Below are 19,546 nucleotides of genomic sequence, written 5' to 3'. Positions count from 1 at the left end.
TCACCCACCAGTGTATCCCCCCCCCCCCTCCTATCTCAAGGAAGTCCTCACCCCCCATACCTCCTTGCGGACCTCTCGCTCCAGCAATACCAACCTCCTCAAACCCCCCAGGACCAAGCTCCGTACTATGGGAGACCGGGCCTTCTGCTCGGCTGCTCCCAGTCTGTGGAACGCTCTCCCCGACCACATGAGAGCACCACAGACCGTGGAGGCTTTTAAAAAAGGCCTCAAACCCATCTATTCAATAGAGCCTTTTCCTAGACCTTTTATCTTATTTATTACTACCCTTTTATTTATGTATTTTTTGGTTTGTTTTTTTATTGCTTTTTAGTCATTCTACCGTGTTGTGTACTGTTTTATTTTGTTTCCATGCTAAATGCGTGTAGCACTTCGGGATCTGAACTTAGATATGAAAGTGCGATATACATTAAACCCATTATTATTATTATGTTTGGAAGGCTGTTGGGAACAACTCACATGTACTGCTTATCTCTGTTTGGCACATGAAATAAAGAAGTGTCAATACATAAACTATACTGATCAACCACCACAGCAACAGCAAATACATTTCACATGATACTTTTTTATTTGACACAAAGGGAGAGTGAAGAATCAGGGAGAGGGAATACAAAGACGTGGACGATCAGCTGCATCCTAAAGACAGAGAGCAGAGCATCGGGTTATAGATTTAGATTTGACATCTTCACAGAATGTTGCAGAATACAAAAACAGCTATATTGGCAATATAGATATCCAATTACAAAAATCATGTTATACTGTATATATTTCATTCTAGTATGATCAAAACAAACAAACACTCGCATACCATTGTGGGGGGGTTATTCCAGGCCATTCCTCACTCTGTACTCATGTAGATCTGCACTGTTCTGCTTAAAGAGCTGGGGGGGGGGCACAGTAACAACAAGCCATTTATTAGTATTAGCCCATGTTGAATTGGATACTTCTTCATATTCTAATCGAATACATCATCTCTACTTCTTCTCTGTCTGTCCGATTGGCAATAACTGAGTGTGTATCCTCAATGGCTTCAGATCATATGAATCACTTTGTTAGCTTCTTATTGCCACCAGAGGCCTGTACTACGAAGCCGGATTTTCGCTTAGCCGGCTAACTTCAGGGAAAACTCAGGGTTTCCTGTCCGCCGGTTCTCTTTTTAGCAGGCTAGATCTCCATGGTAACTTATGCTTAGCGGCTAACCTGGGGCCTATACTACGAATCAGGATTTTCGTTTAGCAAGATAACTTCTGGGATTTCCGGTCCTACGAAGCTGGTTCACTTTTAGCGGGCTAGATAACTTATTCTGAACGGCTAGCCGGAGCAGGATAGGTTCCAGGATAAGAGATCAACTGTGCGGAGTTCTTCTTCTTCTTTGCTTTAATGGCGACTCGCTTCCACTTGGAGAATATCGCCACTATACTGTTGATTTATTTAATGTATAAACTGCCCATATTGTTCATGGAGAACAGTGTTCACGTAAGCCTGCACATTGATTTTATTTTTCATTGAATGTAACCGTTTCAATAAGGATACATCTATTACAGGTTGAGGTAGAAACCGTGGTGGAACAGTTGATAACAACAGTGTGCAGAGTTTAAAGCGATCAAGTCATATTACAGGATAAAGGAAATACAGTTTAAACTGCCGTTGCAGTTCAATCACCGACTGTGTGAACGTGAACATGAATAGAATATCACCTCCCATCTCAGAGCAATCTGACTATTATAACATTAGCGTTAAGAAAGCTTACTTAAATATCTGCCACAACATAAGTAACTGGATCAAAGTAACATTACGTAGCCTACAGTCCGCGGCACTGTGAGTGCAGACGTCGATGTGTCCCATTATCATTCATATCACTTCATAATGTATGTTTGTTTGTAGCCTTTATTTAACCAGGTGAAGCCCCTTGAGATCAAAAGATTTCTTTTTCAAGGGTGACCTGCCATATATCATATATTTCCTTATCTGAGTCAGCTGAGCCGTATCTGGCCGTGCAACACTCACAGTGTCACATACTGTATGCAGAAGTATTATTTTAAGCAACACATTAAGTTGACGAAACACTCGAGACAAATGTAATGAAAGTCAGATCGTGTCTAAGACGGGGCAGTGATATCATAAACCTGTTAATGTACGCATTCAAACACTTGTTCTGTTCCCAGCTGTATTCACCTTGCAGGTGCAGCTATGTGGCTTTCATCCTGGATCAAGTGTTTAAGTCATGGATGTTTAAAGTTTAACTTCTTCATTTTTGTATTAAAGTTCACTTTTCATTCAAGAAGTATGACGCTGCGCTGTCAGTGCGCTTCTCCATGTTTGTGATTGGTCAAATGTTGCTAACCCCGCCCCTTGCATGTGAACGCGCACCTAACTAGATAGGACACGGCTGGCTTGAGCGATCCACTTGATAACCCGTGTCGTAGTACCGTTTAGCGAGAGCGCGTTTGTTTTGGATTAGGCCAACCGGCTAACTCAAACATATCCAGGCTAGGTTGAGCAAGCTTCGTAGTACAGGCCTCTGGAATCAAATCAAATAACATCAATAACAAAATAAGGAGGATACTGGGAACCCGAGAACCCCACAGACCAAATGCCACTTGAAAAGGCTTTGCCTCATGAAGATAATTGTATAGAATACATAAATGAATAGATACATTGAAAAATCAAACATAAAAAATAAAGAAATAATAAACATTAAAAAAAGCGTTCCACTGTCCTGGGAAAAGCAAACAGTGGTAATACTTTGAGATCCAGTCAATGCTGAATGGTGCTCAAATGTTTCCCTCAGCTACAGGATTCAGAAAACTATTTGGCTGAAAGACAAACTTATCTCGATAGGAAGGCCGATGACATGCATTGCGTGCTTGGTGTATGAACAGAGTTTGGTATTCATACAATAAGACGGAGATAAGCTCCTAAGGGTCAAACAAACTGAGTGAGTTTACTGTAGCACTATGCCAACTAATGATGGTCTTTATAAAAGGGTATCTGTAAACCGGTGTGGTTCTTTACCAGGCCCCAAAAGAAAGCAGCTGATCCAAAGGCAAGGCCCACTCTGATCCAGTTAGGATTAGCCATGTCCACTTTGGAGCTTTGGAAAATAGACCTGGATCCAACTGCAAAACACATGAAAATAACAAGAACAACGGGGCCGTTAATCATTTGAAATGAACATGGACCGGCACTGGCAGTCAGTACTTAAAAGTAACATCATTGTGAGAAGAAGGAAGTCTTGCAGACGTATAAGAGATGACTTTACAACATTAATAAAACCATGCCCTTCAACTGGCCATATTCCATTTGAATCACAGCAACTTGTCAGATGTATGTTACTGTATGCTTTAGTGGATCTGTGGATCTTTGCTTTTAAATGAGTGTTTTTAAATGACAATTATTAATGCTCTTAATGTCTTTCATTTTTGTAAAGCACTTTGAATTGCCTTGAAATGTGCTATTTAAATAAACTTGCCTTGCCTAATGTTGGAATGAAGCCTTCTTTCAGATGTGTTTATTGCGTTAATATTAATAATAATAAGAAGAAGCGAGTTAGCATTACATTGCACAAGCCTCTTAAATAAATATGTCGTGAGAACACATTTCATGGGAGAATGGTAAAGGTCAAATGGTTGTATCATTCTTACTGTTACACTATATACACATTTAAAGAAAATATTAGCAAATAGTTGTAAACAAATTCACTTTAGGGAATAGTAAAGCTCCTGTGTGACTACAGTGCTACATGAATGCTAAGCTAAGGTCAGGCTTCATAACAAATACAGCGTTAACGTTGTACAAAACAAGACAAAACCCGGCTCTTTCAAAATCATAACCTTTTTTTTAATACCGCGATGTGACAATCTTACCTTTGCTAACAAGAGCAGCTCGAGATAATAACCGGGTGAAAGTCATTTTAGCTTAACAACAGTTCCCTTCAACCGATCTGTGATCCTGACACTCTGCGGTTGATTACATTTCCTGGAAGGATGAGTGGAATGGATGATTCAAGATCACCGATACATCGATCTAACCTTCTTATGTTTGCTGTCACTTAAAATAGTTGGTGTTTTAAACTAAAATCACTGTTAGTGAGTTTTAGCGCAATTCGCTTAAAAATAATAATAAGGGATATGGAATTTGGTAGGCAACTGTCGACAAAACTGGACATAGGAGCGTACTCTACATTTAACATAATAAAATATGTAGGCCTACTATTTTGGAACATAACCAGATACATTTGCTATGTGTGTATTTATTCGTATACATATTATTTATTCACATTACGTGTTGACCCTGCTCGCTTGGTGCTCCTCACGCAGACTCAGACAGCAGCCCTGCGGTGACCCGGAGGAGAAGCACATCGGCCATTTTGCTCGGAAGGGGGCCTGGGCTTCAACACGTGAGAAAGAGGAGCCTGAACAGTCCAGGATCTCTGACTCCAAGAGGATATTATTCATGTGTGAACCGACAGATGCATAGGAAGCCACCACAATGCCCACAATCACCCTGCCGCCGAAGGAGAATGCTCTCTTCAAGAGAATATTGGTAGGCTAATGCCTGAGTTAGCGTTAGCTCGCTGGCTAATGCTAGTTTACCAAGTAGCAGTCAGTTATAGCAGTAGCTAGGAAGCCGCTAGTCAATAACAAAACTGTTCCGAACACCAAACGTACTTTCACTGTCTCTGTTATTAACACGTATAATTAACATTGCAAGGAAGAAAGCAGCCGTGTAGGGTCCTAGCTATGCGTTAGCCTTCCAACACACCAAAGTATATGAATGGAAGCTCCACATATGACAGCTTTAGAAGTGAGGGACAGTGGAGTGAGCTGTGCAGTTACAGGCTGCTCTGCACTGTGCATAAAGTGTGTATGTGGCCAAAATAGTTCAGTTTAATTCAGATTTCACCGCAAGCCAACTTTCACTTAGCAATGAAACTGTTCACCTAGCCTTTTTACCAAATTACATTTAAGCACAAGTCTATAACCCAATGATTTGATGCCACATTTAAATTGGGCATATCTTTTTAACACACACAAGACTGAAATAGTTAAGTGGTAATCACAATATTGAGTCGTTGACGGTATACATGACATTTACATTCAAGTTATAGTACTAGCAATTAATTAATAGAATATAGCATCAATTCACTAATATTTATTTGTGAGTGTGTTCTTTACTTTGTCAGTCAGGAAACTGAGGGTCAGCTTTTCTTATGACATTTCATACACGGCCTCCATCTTCAGTTCTATTTCCTCTTCTTCTTCTTTGCTTTAATGGCGAGTGTTCTCTTTCCTCAGTGTTACACTATCATGCTAAATGCACTGCCAGGACGGCTGTGTCCACTCTAGGGTTAGGTATTGGTCCCTGGAACACAGTGCCAGCACATGTTGCACCTGAACGGCTGTCTGGGATCAGGCAGGCTGTTGTCCTCACATGTGAAGTCTGCTTTGTCTGTTGTTGCAGAGATGCTACGAACACAAGCAGTACAGAAACGGCCTGAAGTTTTGCAAACAGATCCTGGGGAACCCAAAGTTTTCTGAACATGGAGGTAAGACACCAGCTGCTTCATTCAACAGGACTTTTGAATGTGCTGTACTCAGTCCTTTCAGGTGGATAAACTATGCAACAGAAGTACTGCTTCTAAACTACTTCAAACATATATCTTGGGTGTTTCCCAGCTGTAATGTCTTGTGTTACAGGAGCAGCAGTGTGTTCAGGCATTACAATATTATAAACATTTAATAAAGTATAGACAATAATACATAAAATAAAAAAATAAGCAGCAAATATAAACATATCTACAGTAAAAATACATTCATCACAAATAAAACACTATACAATATTCTGGATAAATTAAAATGATCTATAAAAGACCAAAAAAACTGCAGTAACAGAAATATAGATGTATACTCCAGAGCAGAGACATATATATATATATATATATATATACATATACATGAGATAGTTTATAAATTGCAGAAGTACAAGGTGGCTGTTGTGTGAATTGTTGTTGGTTATGGAGCGGGAGAAACTATAACTGCAGGGCAGCGAGTGCTCTGCCACCCAGAGGTGAGGTGACTTCCTGTATCTGTGCTGGAGCTGGAGCCTGGTCTGTTGGATCCCATGCCATGTGTAACATGTTGGTTATTAATGGCACAGGGAGGAACTGCAATAACCAACATGTCTACATATTTGATGTCAGCAGTGCTTTATTCTTTAGAACTCAAACGTCTTCTATTAAGCTAGCAAGCAAACTAAAGCCATCATTTAAGAAGACATAAAGAGCAATGTTAACCCTCATTACAACTGTTGTTGCTGAATGTCCCCCCCCCCCCCCCCCCTGTGCTGCAGAAACGCAGGCCATGAAGGGTTTAACCCTCAACTGTCTGGGCAAGAAGGAGGATGCGTACGAGCTGGTGAGACGAGGCCTGCGCAACGACCTGAAGAGCCACGTCTGTATCCTTCCTGCAGCAACCCCCCCCCACAATTCAGCTTAATTTCTATCTGTTTGTTCCATGTGTAAGCGCACCTGGATAGTGCACTTGCTGTTTTTCTTTGCTTCCTGAACTTGCTCTTCCTCCAGGCTGGCACGTGTACGGCTTGCTGCAGCGCTCAGATAAAAAGTACGACGAGGCCATTAAATGTTACCGCAACGCTCTGAAGTGGGACAAGGACAACCTGCAGATCCTGAGAGACCTCTCTCTGCTGCAGATCCAGATGAGAGACCTGGAGGGCTACAGGGTGAGGGGATGTGTGTGAGAACAGTAGCTTCCAGATGAGGAGTTGGGGGAGGGGCAGGCTGGGATTACCCATCCTCCTGTACAGGGGGTACAGTTGTTTGGTGAAGAGAAGACAGAGGACCCGTGAACTCACTGGTGGACAGTATCATGAGATGCATGTTGGTACTGACATGTGCTGCTTGTCTCCTCTGCAGGAGACCCGGTACCAGCTGCTGCAACTGCGTCCGGCCCAGCGCGCCTCCTGGATCGGGTACGCTGTAGCTTATCACCTGTTGGAGGACTTTGAGATGGCCGCCAAGATTGTTGAGGAGTTCCGCAAAACACAGCAGGTAGGCCGAAGCTAGAGACCGCTCAACAGAGCTGCACACTTCATCACAAACTGACATAGAAGAACCGCACACATTAGCCTTTTGTACTGCGTCCAGGCCGCAGGATCTGGGGGATACTTTTGTTTTCAGGGGTGCTGAGACAGGACAAGCCTTACGTTTGCTAAGCAACCGTTACCAGCTAACCGTATGATACGAATACCTTCAGGGTGTTATTTACATTATTAAAGTGGAGCTTATTAATGATGTGTGATGTTCTAGCAGAGGTGCTCGGAAAATGAATATAAGTTGAAACACTGTCTGATCTGAAAGTCAGGGTAACGACAGACCAGCACTGAAATAAACAACTTCTCCTTCGTATTTGCCGTGTACTAATATTTACAGAAGTAATCATATCTCTCGGCTGTGATTGGTGGTTCCTTGTCACATGAGAAGCTGTGTGCGCTGCTGTGCGAAATGAGCACGCAGAAAACATGTGTCCAGCCCCTCACTTAAAGCAAGTCGGAAATAACACATTTGTTTTAAACTCCAGTCATCATCACAGCGTTCTTCAAAAGGGTTCAAATAGCTAGGGTAAAGAAATAGGTGTTCAATAACTTGTAATAAATAATAAGCTGCCATTAATTGTGTTGTTGAGTTGCTACCAAAACAATGAACTGACTATGCGTCACAGAATCCATCTTCATCTATGCCTGAAGAAATATTAGTTCAAGCCAAAATGCTGAGTAAGGGTTTTACATCCTCTGCTGAAAACTTTCCTGAGTCAGCACTCCAGCCCCTGATGATTAACAAAGTGTGTGTGTGTGTGTGTGTGTGTGTGTGTGTGTGTGTGTGTGTGTGTGTGTGTGTGTGTGTGTGTGTGTGTGTGTGTGTGTGTGTGTGTGTGTGTGTGTGTGTGTGTGTGTGTGTGTGTGTGTGTGTGTGTGTGTGTGTGTGTGTGTGTGTGTGTGTGTGTGTGTGTGTGTGTGTGTGTGTGTGTGTGTGTGTGTGTGTGTGTGTGTGTGTGTGTGTGTGTGTGTGTGTGTGTGTGTGTGTGTGTGTGTGTGTGCGTGCGTGTGCGTGCGTGTGCAGACGTCTCCGGATAAGGTGGACTACGAGTACAGTGAACTGCTCCTGTATCAGAACCAGGTTCTGAGGGAGGCGGGTCTGAACAAGGAGGCTCTGGATCACCTGAACAGTTTTGAGAAACAGATCTGTGACAAACTGGCTGTGGAGGAGACCAGAGGTGGGTCCATATGCCCCCCCCCCCCCCCCCCCCCACTCAGAATGTGTTACCGTAACGCTATTTACATTTGCTAATGGGCACTCTTTATATTTTATTTCCATTTCCTTCTATAGTACAGCCATCTATACATTGTAAGCTTTGTGCATGTGTGTGTAGGAGAGCTGCTGCTGAAGCTGGAGAGGCCGGAGGAGGCTCTGGAGGTCTACAGGAGGCTCCAGGAGAGGAACCCGGAGAACTGGGCCTACTACCAGGGCCTGGAGAAGGCCTTAAAGCCAGGTGAGCACTGCATGATGGATTCATGTAGTTATACTGAGGCTATTTGAAGACTGTCAATCAGCTGTGCATCCTACAATGCATTTGCAAAGGCTTTTGGCCAAGGGTTGCCTGGCAACAGAAAGGCCTCTGAGTAAGAGGAGCAGTAAACAAGTAAGGGTTAATGAAATGGTCCTTCAGTCGGCACCCTGAGGTTCCTTCAGACTGAAAGTGGCCTGCAGTATAAGTGATCATTTGTTCTTCTTGTGTGCATGTGTGTGTGTCCAGAAGGTGTAGAGGACCGGCATAAGATTTATGAAGACTCCTGGCTGAAGTTCCCCAAAGGCCTGGTTCCCCGGAGACTGCCTCTTAATTTCCTGACAGGTAAACACCGTGCAGCAGCAGCTGGGATGGAGGACCAATCAGATTACTGAGGAGTTCATACGAATGGGTTGTCTTCACAGGACTGGAAACAGCATGGCCTCTAACAAAGAAAGGCTTTCACTGGGGGGAATGTTGCCATGATGTTGTCTGTAAAGCAGAAAGGGGAGCGCCCTCACAGAAAGGGGAGCGCCCTCACAGTCCAATCAGGACGGTTTGAACTTTAAGTTCATCCACATCATTCTTTTTGTCTAGGGCAGTGTTTCTCAAAGTTTTTCATACCAAGGACCACTTAACCAATAAAAAAACACTCGAGGACCACCTAACTCCACAAATATCCAAAAACACATCGTTTTTTACAAATCGCCTGAAAATTGTACAAACAAGTGGCAACATGTGTAATGAATATTCCCGCGAGAGTGCGAAAAACTTAAATGTATTTATTTATTTCAAATGTGAAATGTTACCAATATACTCACGGACCACTAGGGGGAGCTCACGGACCACCAGTGGTCCGCGGACCACACTTTGAGAAGCACTGGTCTAAGGGCAAACGGGGCTGCAGTTAACGTCGGTGTGTACAACGGTGCCCCGCGCACACCCCCCCCCCGCGACGTTCGCGACACAGGGGGCTTCATCACTTTGCGTGGGCCCACACGTTGCAGTACCAAACACTGTCTCCTGGTACCCACCTGAGGAACTCACTCAGAACGTTATGTGCACCCCTGGCTCTAGCTTTTGGTGTGTGTAAATGGGCTGCTGAGTCCCCACCAGAGGGAGTTTCTCTCCCACACCCCTCCCCACTCCTTTGTCTTCCTACTTCAGGCCAGCTAACCAATCAGAGCATGGAGACATGTCACAGTAGAGCCAGTGCACACGATGTCTTCAACAGGCCAATAGTAACACGCCACAAAGCTCACTCTTCTTTACCCCCACTGTGTGTGCTGCTGGCCAGGGGACGAGTTCCGCGAGTGTCTGGACGGCTACCTGAGGATGAACTTCAGTAAAGGCTGCCCCCCCGTCTTCACCACCCTGAAGTCCCTCTACGCCGACAGAGCCAAGGTGAGCCCACGGAGCTGAGAACAATGGAGTCCTTCTCCTTCCTGCTCTCAAATGAAGCGGCTAACTCGCTCTCTCCTCATGCAGGTGGCACTCATTGAAGAAGTAGTAGTTGGCTACGAAAGCTGCTTAAAAACCTGCAGGATATTCTGTGAAAACGGTGAGCTTATTTCCCCTCATGTACTTCTTGGATTTGAATGTGTAAGATAAGAAGTACTTTATTGATCCCACTTTGGGAGATGTTTGTAATTGATGTGTGACTTGATGAAGGCGGAGCTGTGATGATGTGCAACATGTGTGCAGACGAGGGGAAGGAGGAGCCCCCCACCACTCTGTTGTGGGTGCAGTACTTCCTGGCGCAGCACTTTGACTTCATAGATCGGCACAGCACGGCCCTGGAGTACATCAACGCGGCCATTGACAGCACCCCCACCCTCATCGAGCTCTTCCTCATCAAGGCCAAGATCTACAAGGTTTACAGTGAACTCCCACTCAGTGCAGAATGAGGTGTTGATGCTCTTTGGTTGTGTGTGAGCACGGAACGCATCGGGACGGGGCAGCAACACACGATCAGTGGCATTGAGAAACACAAACCAAGATAGCAAAGTCAAGGAAGGAAAGACATTAAGATCCTAGATATTTATAACAATGCCATCTGAAAATGATTATGTTAATGAGGAGAGCAATAGAGGGGGAGACAGCATTTTGTAATAGCTTTTTACTTGTGGCCATAATAACCTTCAAAGGTATTTAGAACTTTCCTGAAGGCCTTTAGGGGTATGGCCGAGGGAGAGGGAGAGTTCAGGTGGAGGTCTTTAAGCTCTCTCTGTGTCGCTGCAGCACGCGGGCAACATAAAGGAGGCGGCGCGCTGGATGGACGAGGCCCAGGCCCTGGACACCGCCGACCGCTTCATCAACTCCAAGTGTGCCAAGTACATGCTGAAGGCTGGCCTGGTCAAGGAGGCCGAGGACATGTGCTCCAAGTTCACCAGGGTGAGAACGTGTCCTCCTTTGTAGTCCAGTCGGTTTATACCAGGGCTGGCCAAGATGGCCGCAGCCAATGGTCCCTTCTGATATTTTAAACATAAAAGTAACTTACAGACAGTTTTTGTATAACAACTATCATAGTCACAATTATCTTCATTTTTCAAATGGCAACATGACTCAATATAAGCCACTCAGCGGGCGTGAAGAACTCTAAGAGCACGCCCTTTCCTTCTGGAGAGTCAGGTGACATTGAACAGGTGATATGGAATACCTTAACTTTGAAGCAGATCTCACCTATTTTGAATCAAGTGGGGTGACGGTCAGATTCAGGCCTGACAAATAGTTCAGTCAAACAAATGAATTAATTCGGGAAACATCTCCTCCATCACCGAAAGGCATTACAAAAGAAGTCACACATCAGTTTCCATTTTGGTCAGATCTATTTCATAGGAAAGCAACACATGTAAGATCAGTGTGTGCAGTGTGTGGTGAACAGAGTCCAGTTAGCTACAGCCCAACATGAGTGCAATCCAATTCATTGGCCAACAAGCAAAGCTCTGGTTCCAGGGCCCACCCAAGAGCAGCACCTTGAACAGAGAAGGCGAACTGCAGCCTGTGAACGGCCTCCGAGTGGAGCTGCCGCCGTGCGGGGACTTTACAGTTTAAAGATGTATTCAGTTCGACGGTGCTACCTGCAAACTATAATAAATAATACATTATAAGAGCCAAGCTGCGGGCCGTCTTACGTCAGTTAGGATTTCAGTGGACAGAGTCCCTTCCTCTGTTGTCATGCCGTAACCATGGTGAACTGAAATGCCTACAGAGCCACGTAGCGGTTGGTAGAACCTGTCTGTGGAGGTGAATGATTCCCATGTTCTTATGTTTGATACAGACACACAGGAGTGCTGTTGCTAGGGGCCTCATGGATAGCACTTTATCTCTTAATGCAAACAGGTATTAATGCAAGTTCATCAAAGTGTTCCAATAGAGACCGCTGATGTGAACAATATGAATCTAATCAAGAATGCTGACATGAGTTTATATTATTAGATTATAAATATCAAGATAAATATTAGTACTCGCGATATAGCGATATAGCGGTATATATAAAATACCAAGATCATATTTATATGCTTTATCCCCCCCCCCCCTCTCACTGACGTGTGTGTGTGTGTTTTCAGGAGGGGGCGTCTGCCGTGGAGAACCTGAACGAGATGCAGTGCATGTGGTTCCAGACCGAGTGTGCGCTGGCTTACAAGGCCATGAACAAGTTTGGAGAGGCGCTGAAGAAGTGCCATGAGATCGAGAGGGTACGCTCCCACAGCTGCCATTTACTGCAGGAGCCACACTTGTAATACTTTGTTTCTTGCCTGGTGTACGTGGAGGCTGGTAGTGTGACATGTGAGGTCTTTTGGTGACCTTATGGTCTGTCTGTTTGATTCCTTAAATGTTAACTTCAGTAGGGACTTCTATTATTTATACGCGTCAAAGCGATAAGCAAAGACGAGCCTCTGAGCGGCCGCGTTCACTGGGATATAGCACATTTATGCACATAGTCACATTTATCTTGATATAGACGTGCAGTCTGTTATCCAGACTTCCACTTGACTCTTCCTCTGCACCCCTCTCTTCCTCCCTCTGTCAGCATTTTGTGGAGATCACAGATGACCAGTTTGACTTCCACACCTACTGCATGAGGAAGATGACGCTGCGCTCCTACGTGGACCTGCTGAAGCTGGAGGACGTGCTGCGGCAGCACCCGTTCTACTACAAGGCCGCTCGCAGCGCCATCCAGATCTACCTGCTGCTGCACGACCGCCCGCTGAGCGACGACAGCAAGGAGAGCCAGGCGCACACCGGTCAGTTATCCTTAACATGATCCCGACGTGTCTGGGTCAGGCTTGTATTGTCCAAGGGACAAACAACCATGATGTAAATAATGTAGTTCTATGTAGCAGGGTACTGCATATAAGGTAGAATGGAGCTGTTGTTGACTTGTTCTCATTAAACACACCAACCAGAGGAAGTGCTATAGTGCTCTGGTCATGCCATAGCACTCAGGATCAGAGTGGTGTGCAGTCAGTGTGAGACAGTGAGGAGGCAGCAGCTTCAGGTTGTTCAAAGATCCATTCTCAGGAAAAGGGAAGCACCGGCGCTACAATGATCAATATTAGGACATTTCTTAAAGTGTCTTTTGATGTCATCAAAAGTTACATGATCCTATTCCTGACCTTTTTAAAAATGGCTGAGTAAACCTGTTTATTTGAATTAGCATTTAGTAAACAATACCATCTGGTGACAGCGCTCTCTTCAAAGTGTCACTCCTACAAAGGTAAACATATCCTGTTGCCTCCGGCAGAAAATCTGAACGACAAGGAGCTGAAGAAACTGCGCAACAAACAGAGGAGAGCGCAGAAGAAGGCCCAGCTGGAGGAGGAGAAGAAGGTCGCAGAGAAGGAGAAGCAGCTGAAGAACCAGAAGAAGAAGAAGGAGGATGATGATGAGGAGATAGGAGGGCCCAAAGAGGAGCTGGTGCCTGACAAACTGGCCAAGGTGGGTCCTGCTCCCTCCCAGCATGCTCTGTGAACACAGCCTTTCTGCTAATGATAGTGGGTTGGGTCAAGGTACAGCGGAACAGTCCATGTTCTATGTGTTCTATCAATCACTCTGCATATTAGAATCTGAAGTATTATTCCATTCCATTCAAATCCAATGCAAAATAATCATTACATTGACATTTGATCCAATAGAATATTTCCCACTGTGTAATGTTTCTCTTAATTACAGATATAGTATACATCAACATGTGTCCCCTCTGTGTTAAGAGGTTCGGACAGTCTCAGGAACAATGGCCGCCTCTCTTCTTGTCCTGATCTATTTCTATAAAACCTGTCTGAAAATCCACCGATCAGATTCACTTTGTGATGTCACAATGTTTTTTTGGTTGTGTAACCATTAGCCAATCACCAACCAAGGTAACCCCCCCCCCCCACCACCTTATCACCTGAATCTCCTCCTCGAGCACCTTTGTGTTGTGTGTTTTTAAACCAATCATCTCTCAGAGGGGCGTGGCCAGCAGCAGCTCATTAGCATTTAAAGCTACAGACCCTGAATCAGCACTTTTGGAACAGGGCTGAAACAGAGGGGATTATGGGATGCTGCGATGATCTGTTTGGTGTTTCAGCCAATCAGCGACATGTTCTATATATACCTCTAATATATTGATGAAAAAGGTATAATAGGGGACGTTTAATGTGTTTGACCAGGTGGAGAATCCTCTGGAGGAGGCAGTGAAGTTCCTGATCCCTCTGAAGAACCTGGTGCGGAACCAGATCGAGACTCACCTGCTGGCCTTTGAGATCTACTTCAGGAAAGGTCCCTGCACTCACCACGCCTCACACTCATTCATGCACTCCCAGCAGGTAACCATACCAACGATTCTCAACATTATCGGTCTTCTTTCCTGCAGAGAAGTACCTGTTGATGCTTCAGTCCATCAAGAGGGCTGTGGCCATAGAGCCGTCCAACCCATGGCTGCACCAGTGTCTGGTGCGCTTCTTCAGAGGAGGCAAGTACCCTTTGAGCTCAATATGTGTTCTACCCAGAGGTGGGAATTAACTAAGTACATTTACTCAAGTACCGTATTCAAGTACAATTTTGAGATACTTGAGTATTTCCATAGTATACTACTTTGTACTTCTACTCCACTACAATTCAGAGGTAAATCATGTACTTTTACTCCACTACATTTATTGAATACCTTTTGTTACTTTACAGATTTGGATGAATGATGTGAAATATAATCAAGTGTTAAATCAGACTTTAGTTCCACCTGGACTAAATCCACCAGCTACCCTGCAGTATACAAAGTCATTTAGTGTTATTAGGGTTATTTTGCGCCTCTTCTGCTCCCACATTCCACACATTCCACATCGCAGAAACTCCATTCAAACATCAGAACGTTCAGCTCCATCGGGAATCGATGGCTATTACTTTTCTCATTCACTTTCATAATTCCAGGGATACATCCCATAATTCATCACATTTTGAACATGGAAGTCAATGGAGAAACTCTTCAGACTTGAAAAATCTTCATGCGACTTCAACTGCTAACTGCTCCTTCATATTTTCACTCATTCCAACTTTAAAATGTTTACAAATCTTTCTGACATTATTCGTGTAACACAACTGTTAAATCAGATTCATACTTTTAGAGATATTAAACATTGCTCAGACCTTGGTACAGAGGCCTTCTTCAGATTTTAACATTAGTGTGTATTGCGCAGCTCGTTAAGGCTAGAGTGCGTGAAGTCACAACTAGAGTGGAGGACAGCTTGAAATTCGCCTTCATATTTCTTTTTAAACCTGCCATAATTCCCAAACCCTACACTCCTGAGACATAATTGGTCATGAAAAACGTAGGAAAACCTCTCCTAGGTTGGATAAACAAAATGCCTCTTGAGGGCATGAAGTGACAAAAACGTTCAACATGTCTCCATTAAGGCCCATTGTAAAATTCAATATTTCCTCACAGCAGCAGCCGCACACCTTTAGTTAATCTGCCAAAAAGGCCACATTATTGACCCGAAAGTACACAAAAAGCAGACTGAGACGCTCGTCAGGGTTCTGAGACGCTTCACGCGTTGACATTTCACCGATATCTGCTACGTTTCTTCAACAAAACGTTCACATGTAAGAGGTTTATCTCTCATTCAGAACAATGGAAAGGCTCTCCTCTCACTGATTACTGCACATCACCATGGTAACCTTTGATATCTGGATACACACACACACATAGGTGTTGGATAACGTCGTCACCTCAAACACAAAAACCTGTGTGATGATGTCATAACTCCAACTGACATGCTCAGAACGCCACCAAACATCACATGATGGTTAACACTGTGGCCCTGAACAGCTCTACGTCAAATCTGATGTTACATAATGTGGTGTTACCATGGCAACGCATCCCTCGCCATAAAACACGATGTCGCTGTAACTCGGTCCGATCGTTCCCCAATCTTCACCTGTATATCACCGGTCCATGGTTCAACAGCTGTACGCCAAATCTGAGATCTCACCATATGCCGTTTCCACGTTTCCCTCGCCAAGAAACACGATGTTATCGTAACTCCTATGCAACTGGTCAAAATAGCCTTCAACATGTCTGTGCCATTAGTGAGTTTTCCTCAAAAGCTGTTGCCATGGCAATGCATCCCTCGCCGTAAAACACGATATTCCTATAACTCCTATGAAAATGGTAAAAAAGTGCTCAAACTTCACATGTGTGCTAACAGTCCAGCCGTGTACACATCTACGTGACAGTTTTGAGATTTCTTCAAATGGCGTTGCCATGGCAACATAATGCTCGCTATGAAACACGGTTTTTTCATAACTTCAGTGAAAATGCTCCTAATGGCCCAAACCTTCACAAGTTTGGTAACGATGCAGCCATCAACACATCTAAGCATAGTATGGGGTGTCATCAAATACTGTTGCCATGGCGACAGATCATTCGCCATCAAGTTAGTTCAAAAGTTTGCAGTTCAAATATTCTGATGCTTTTCAAAGCCTTCTTACTTTCTTCTCTTATCACACATTCAAGCCCCCAGTGTTCATGTATCATTTCAATCTAAAGTCTTCACTTTCTTCTTATACATTACATTTCATCATAGCAGTTCAGCGTCAGCATAAAGCATAAAGCATTCCCACTAGCAATTTCTTCAGGAATTGCATTCTCTAGTTAAAACTAGCTGCACCTTTACCAGCTTTGATAACATTTTAATGATCAAGCATTATAAAACATATCATACATATTATTCTGAAATGGACCAATCTGCACAATGACTACTTTTACTTTTGGTACTTGAACTATATTTTGATGATAATACTTTTCTACTTTTCCTTGAGTAACATTTTCAATGCCGGACTTTTAGTTGTAAAAGAGTATTCCTACACTCTTGTACTACTACTTTTACTCAAGTACAAGATCTGAGTACTTCTCCCACCTCTGGTTCTACACAAACTGTTCATCCAACTGTGATTTACTGTGTTTGTAGTTGGAGAGAGTGCCGACCTGGCGGAGGCGGTGAGGACGGTGCTGAAGCAGGAGATCTCACGGCTGTTTGGGGACAGCGACCCTCAGAGCTTCAACAAGAAGTTCCTGAGCCAACACTCCAGCTCCATCCCCCACAGACTGGCTGGTATGCTGCGTGCACACACACACCACACAACACAACACACACAGATGCACACTTATGCATGCGTAAGTGTGCATTATTCAGCCATGACAGACTCATATGACTTGTGTTATAGGACCGACGAGTAATATTGCCATTGTGATTTTATAAAAACGTGACTTTTCCTCAGCTGCTAAGATGATGGTGTACCTGGAGCCCTCCTGTCATCAGGCAGCCTGTGAGATAGCTACGGCCCTGGAAGAGTCGCTGACTGGGAGAAGCATCCAGGTCTGACCTCACACACCTGTCTGTTCAACATGTACACACTGATTCAGATAACTAACTGTTTGTGTGGTTGCAGGTCAGTACTGAGGTGCTGGAGGCTCTTTGTGACGGACAGCTGGGGGGGGGTCAGCAGAAAGCTGCGGAGGCGTACCGCCCCGCCTGCCATAAGCTCTTCCCCTACAGCCTGGCCTTCATGCCCCCCGGTTACCAAGACAACAACCCCACCATCAGTGCCAACGGTGACCTGTCCTCGGGAGAGCACGACGACATGGGCAACGAAATGTGAGCTGCGACTACAAGAGACGAAGAGGAGGAGGAGGAAGAGGAGCGCACACCCCCAGACGCCTTAGAACCCGCCCCACCCCCCCTTCCCTGGGCTCTGGCTGCTGTGTGTTGCCCCCACAATGCACTGATCTGGATGGACTGACCACAGGAAGAGCTGGCACATGGAAGAAGGCTGTCTATAGAACTGTTTCACACACACACACACACACACACACACACACACACACACACACACACACAGGCCCTGTCCATAGACAATCCGGGACAGGGAGACACAGAGGATTGTTGGACAGTGGACGTCTCAGATGGCTGTTAACACAGTCCAGGTTTTCTATAACTCCTGTGTTTTCACGCCATGTCCTTCTTGTAGGTGCATCTGCTTCTCACGTTTTTAAAAGTAATTTATATATTACAAACTGACAAATGGATTAATAAAACAATGTTTGCAAAACCACATGGTGCTGTTGTGAGTGCTGATGTTTAGAATGACTTCTGCTGGGGGGCGGCTGTAGGGACCGGCAGCAGGAGGTGAAGCGGAGGAAGAGAAGCTAAGCTGGGTAATTCCCCATTTTGAGGTTTTACATTTTGCTTTAGTCTGCTTTGTCACGCTCCCTCAGAATACGACTTACTGTTGGAGCCAAAGCATCACCATGTCACAGCACACAAGAATCAGGGTTCTGTTTGAGCGGGGTATTTTCACACGAGAAGGGGATCTGTGGTCCCAAAACATGTTGCATGGTTCTGTCAACCCAAAATTGGTTTATTTTTGGGCATGTCCAAAAAGTGGGGAAGTCCACCATTCCCTCAGCTTCTCCAACAAGCATTCTCAACCAATGCTAGATATGTTTTCATTTTAGTAAGGAAAAAGCTAACGAGACTCTTCTGATTAAATTGACGCCAGTATCTGGAACGTGGAGAAAGTTATTTCACATCGGTTTCGCCAGGTGTGATTGAGTGTTTATCCAAAGTTTGAATCTCGAGTCCATAGTATTTGGTTTGAATCCAGAATCGTATGCAATCCATCGAGCATTGTGAACTGTTTCTTCACACAAGTCATTGCTTCATAACTTCAGGTAAATCAGGTAAAGCTGTTCCCGGTAGATTGTCATAGCTTTGTGATCTCCAATCGTTGCTTTCATTGGGACACCTTTGCACTCCTTATTTCCCCTTCCACTCTGCTTCATACCCATCATCACACAGGTAATCATCCCTGAGATTAGGGAGAGCCTTCCTTACTGATAGTTAATGTACTATATTTAATCCTTGGCTTTTTCCATTCCAAATCAAATGAGAAAAAATGGTTTGCCCAATCCTGAACTTGGGTATGTGGAACTTTCACCGGCAATGACATAAAAAGGTCTTGGTGAAATGTACATTTTTATAGTCTCAATGCGTAAGTGAAATTCAGTCGTGTCGACCAGGCACAGATCCATCGTTTATTTTTAATATAAATCATTGGGACAATATGTTAACCAATTCCCTAGTGCTTGATTGCTTTTTGAGACTAATCAACAGGGAGTCTTAGTTTGAAATTCTAAATGTTAAAATGTGTGTTATTTGAATATTGAGCTTGTAGCCTGAATATGTGCCAAAAACATCAAGTAGATCTAAAGGCTGACCTCTGGGTCACTCATGTATAGAAACACGTCTCCAGCGTATAGCGCCACCTGGTGTTCTCGATCATCCATCGTTGTATATTACAGTCTTCTCTTGTGGCCTGAGGCTCGATACAAAGAGCAAAGACAGAGAGATGTTTGAGGTCAGACAGACGTCCATCTGTATGAGGTCAGACAGACGTCCATCTGTATG

General features: G+C 44.3%; 2 protein-coding genes across 2 annotated transcripts; one reads left to right on the top strand and one right to left on the bottom strand.

Moving 5' to 3' along the window:
• Positions 1-563: 563 nt before the first annotated feature.
• Positions 564-4,010, bottom strand: ndufc1 (NADH:ubiquinone oxidoreductase subunit C1). Its single transcript, XM_034092593.2, has 4 exons — positions 3,885-4,010; positions 3,034-3,137; positions 827-899; positions 564-654 (listed from the first exon to the last, which is right to left on the bottom strand). Exons 1-3 carry the CDS (start codon positions 3,928-3,930, stop codon positions 840-842), a joined length of 210 nt encoding a protein of 69 aa, XP_033948484.1. The 5' UTR covers positions 3,931-4,010; the 3' UTR covers positions 564-654; positions 827-839.
• Positions 4,011-4,340: 330 nt separating this feature from the next.
• Positions 4,341-18,191, top strand: LOC117453684 (N-alpha-acetyltransferase 15, NatA auxiliary subunit-like). The gene is made up of 20 exons (XM_034092592.2): positions 4,341-4,563; positions 5,482-5,566; positions 6,370-6,474; positions 6,602-6,759; positions 6,953-7,087; positions 8,156-8,309; positions 8,466-8,585; positions 8,850-8,945; positions 9,898-10,004; positions 10,089-10,161; positions 10,305-10,474; positions 10,842-10,994; positions 12,170-12,298; positions 12,634-12,847; positions 13,348-13,541; positions 14,255-14,363; positions 14,458-14,556; positions 17,048-17,191; positions 17,358-17,455; positions 17,529-18,191. Exons 1-20 carry the CDS (start codon positions 4,510-4,512, stop codon positions 17,736-17,738), a joined length of 2,607 nt encoding a protein of 868 aa, XP_033948483.1. The 5' UTR covers positions 4,341-4,509; the 3' UTR covers positions 17,739-18,191.
• Positions 18,192-19,546: the final 1,355 nt, after the last annotated feature.

Source organism: Pseudochaenichthys georgianus, chromosome 10 (genome assembly GCF_902827115.2).
Source record: "Pseudochaenichthys georgianus chromosome 10, fPseGeo1.2, whole genome shotgun sequence".
In the NCBI taxonomy this organism is placed as follows: Eukaryota; Metazoa; Chordata; class Actinopteri; order Perciformes; family Channichthyidae; genus Pseudochaenichthys; species Pseudochaenichthys georgianus.
This window is presented reverse-complemented; position numbering and strand designations above follow the sequence as displayed.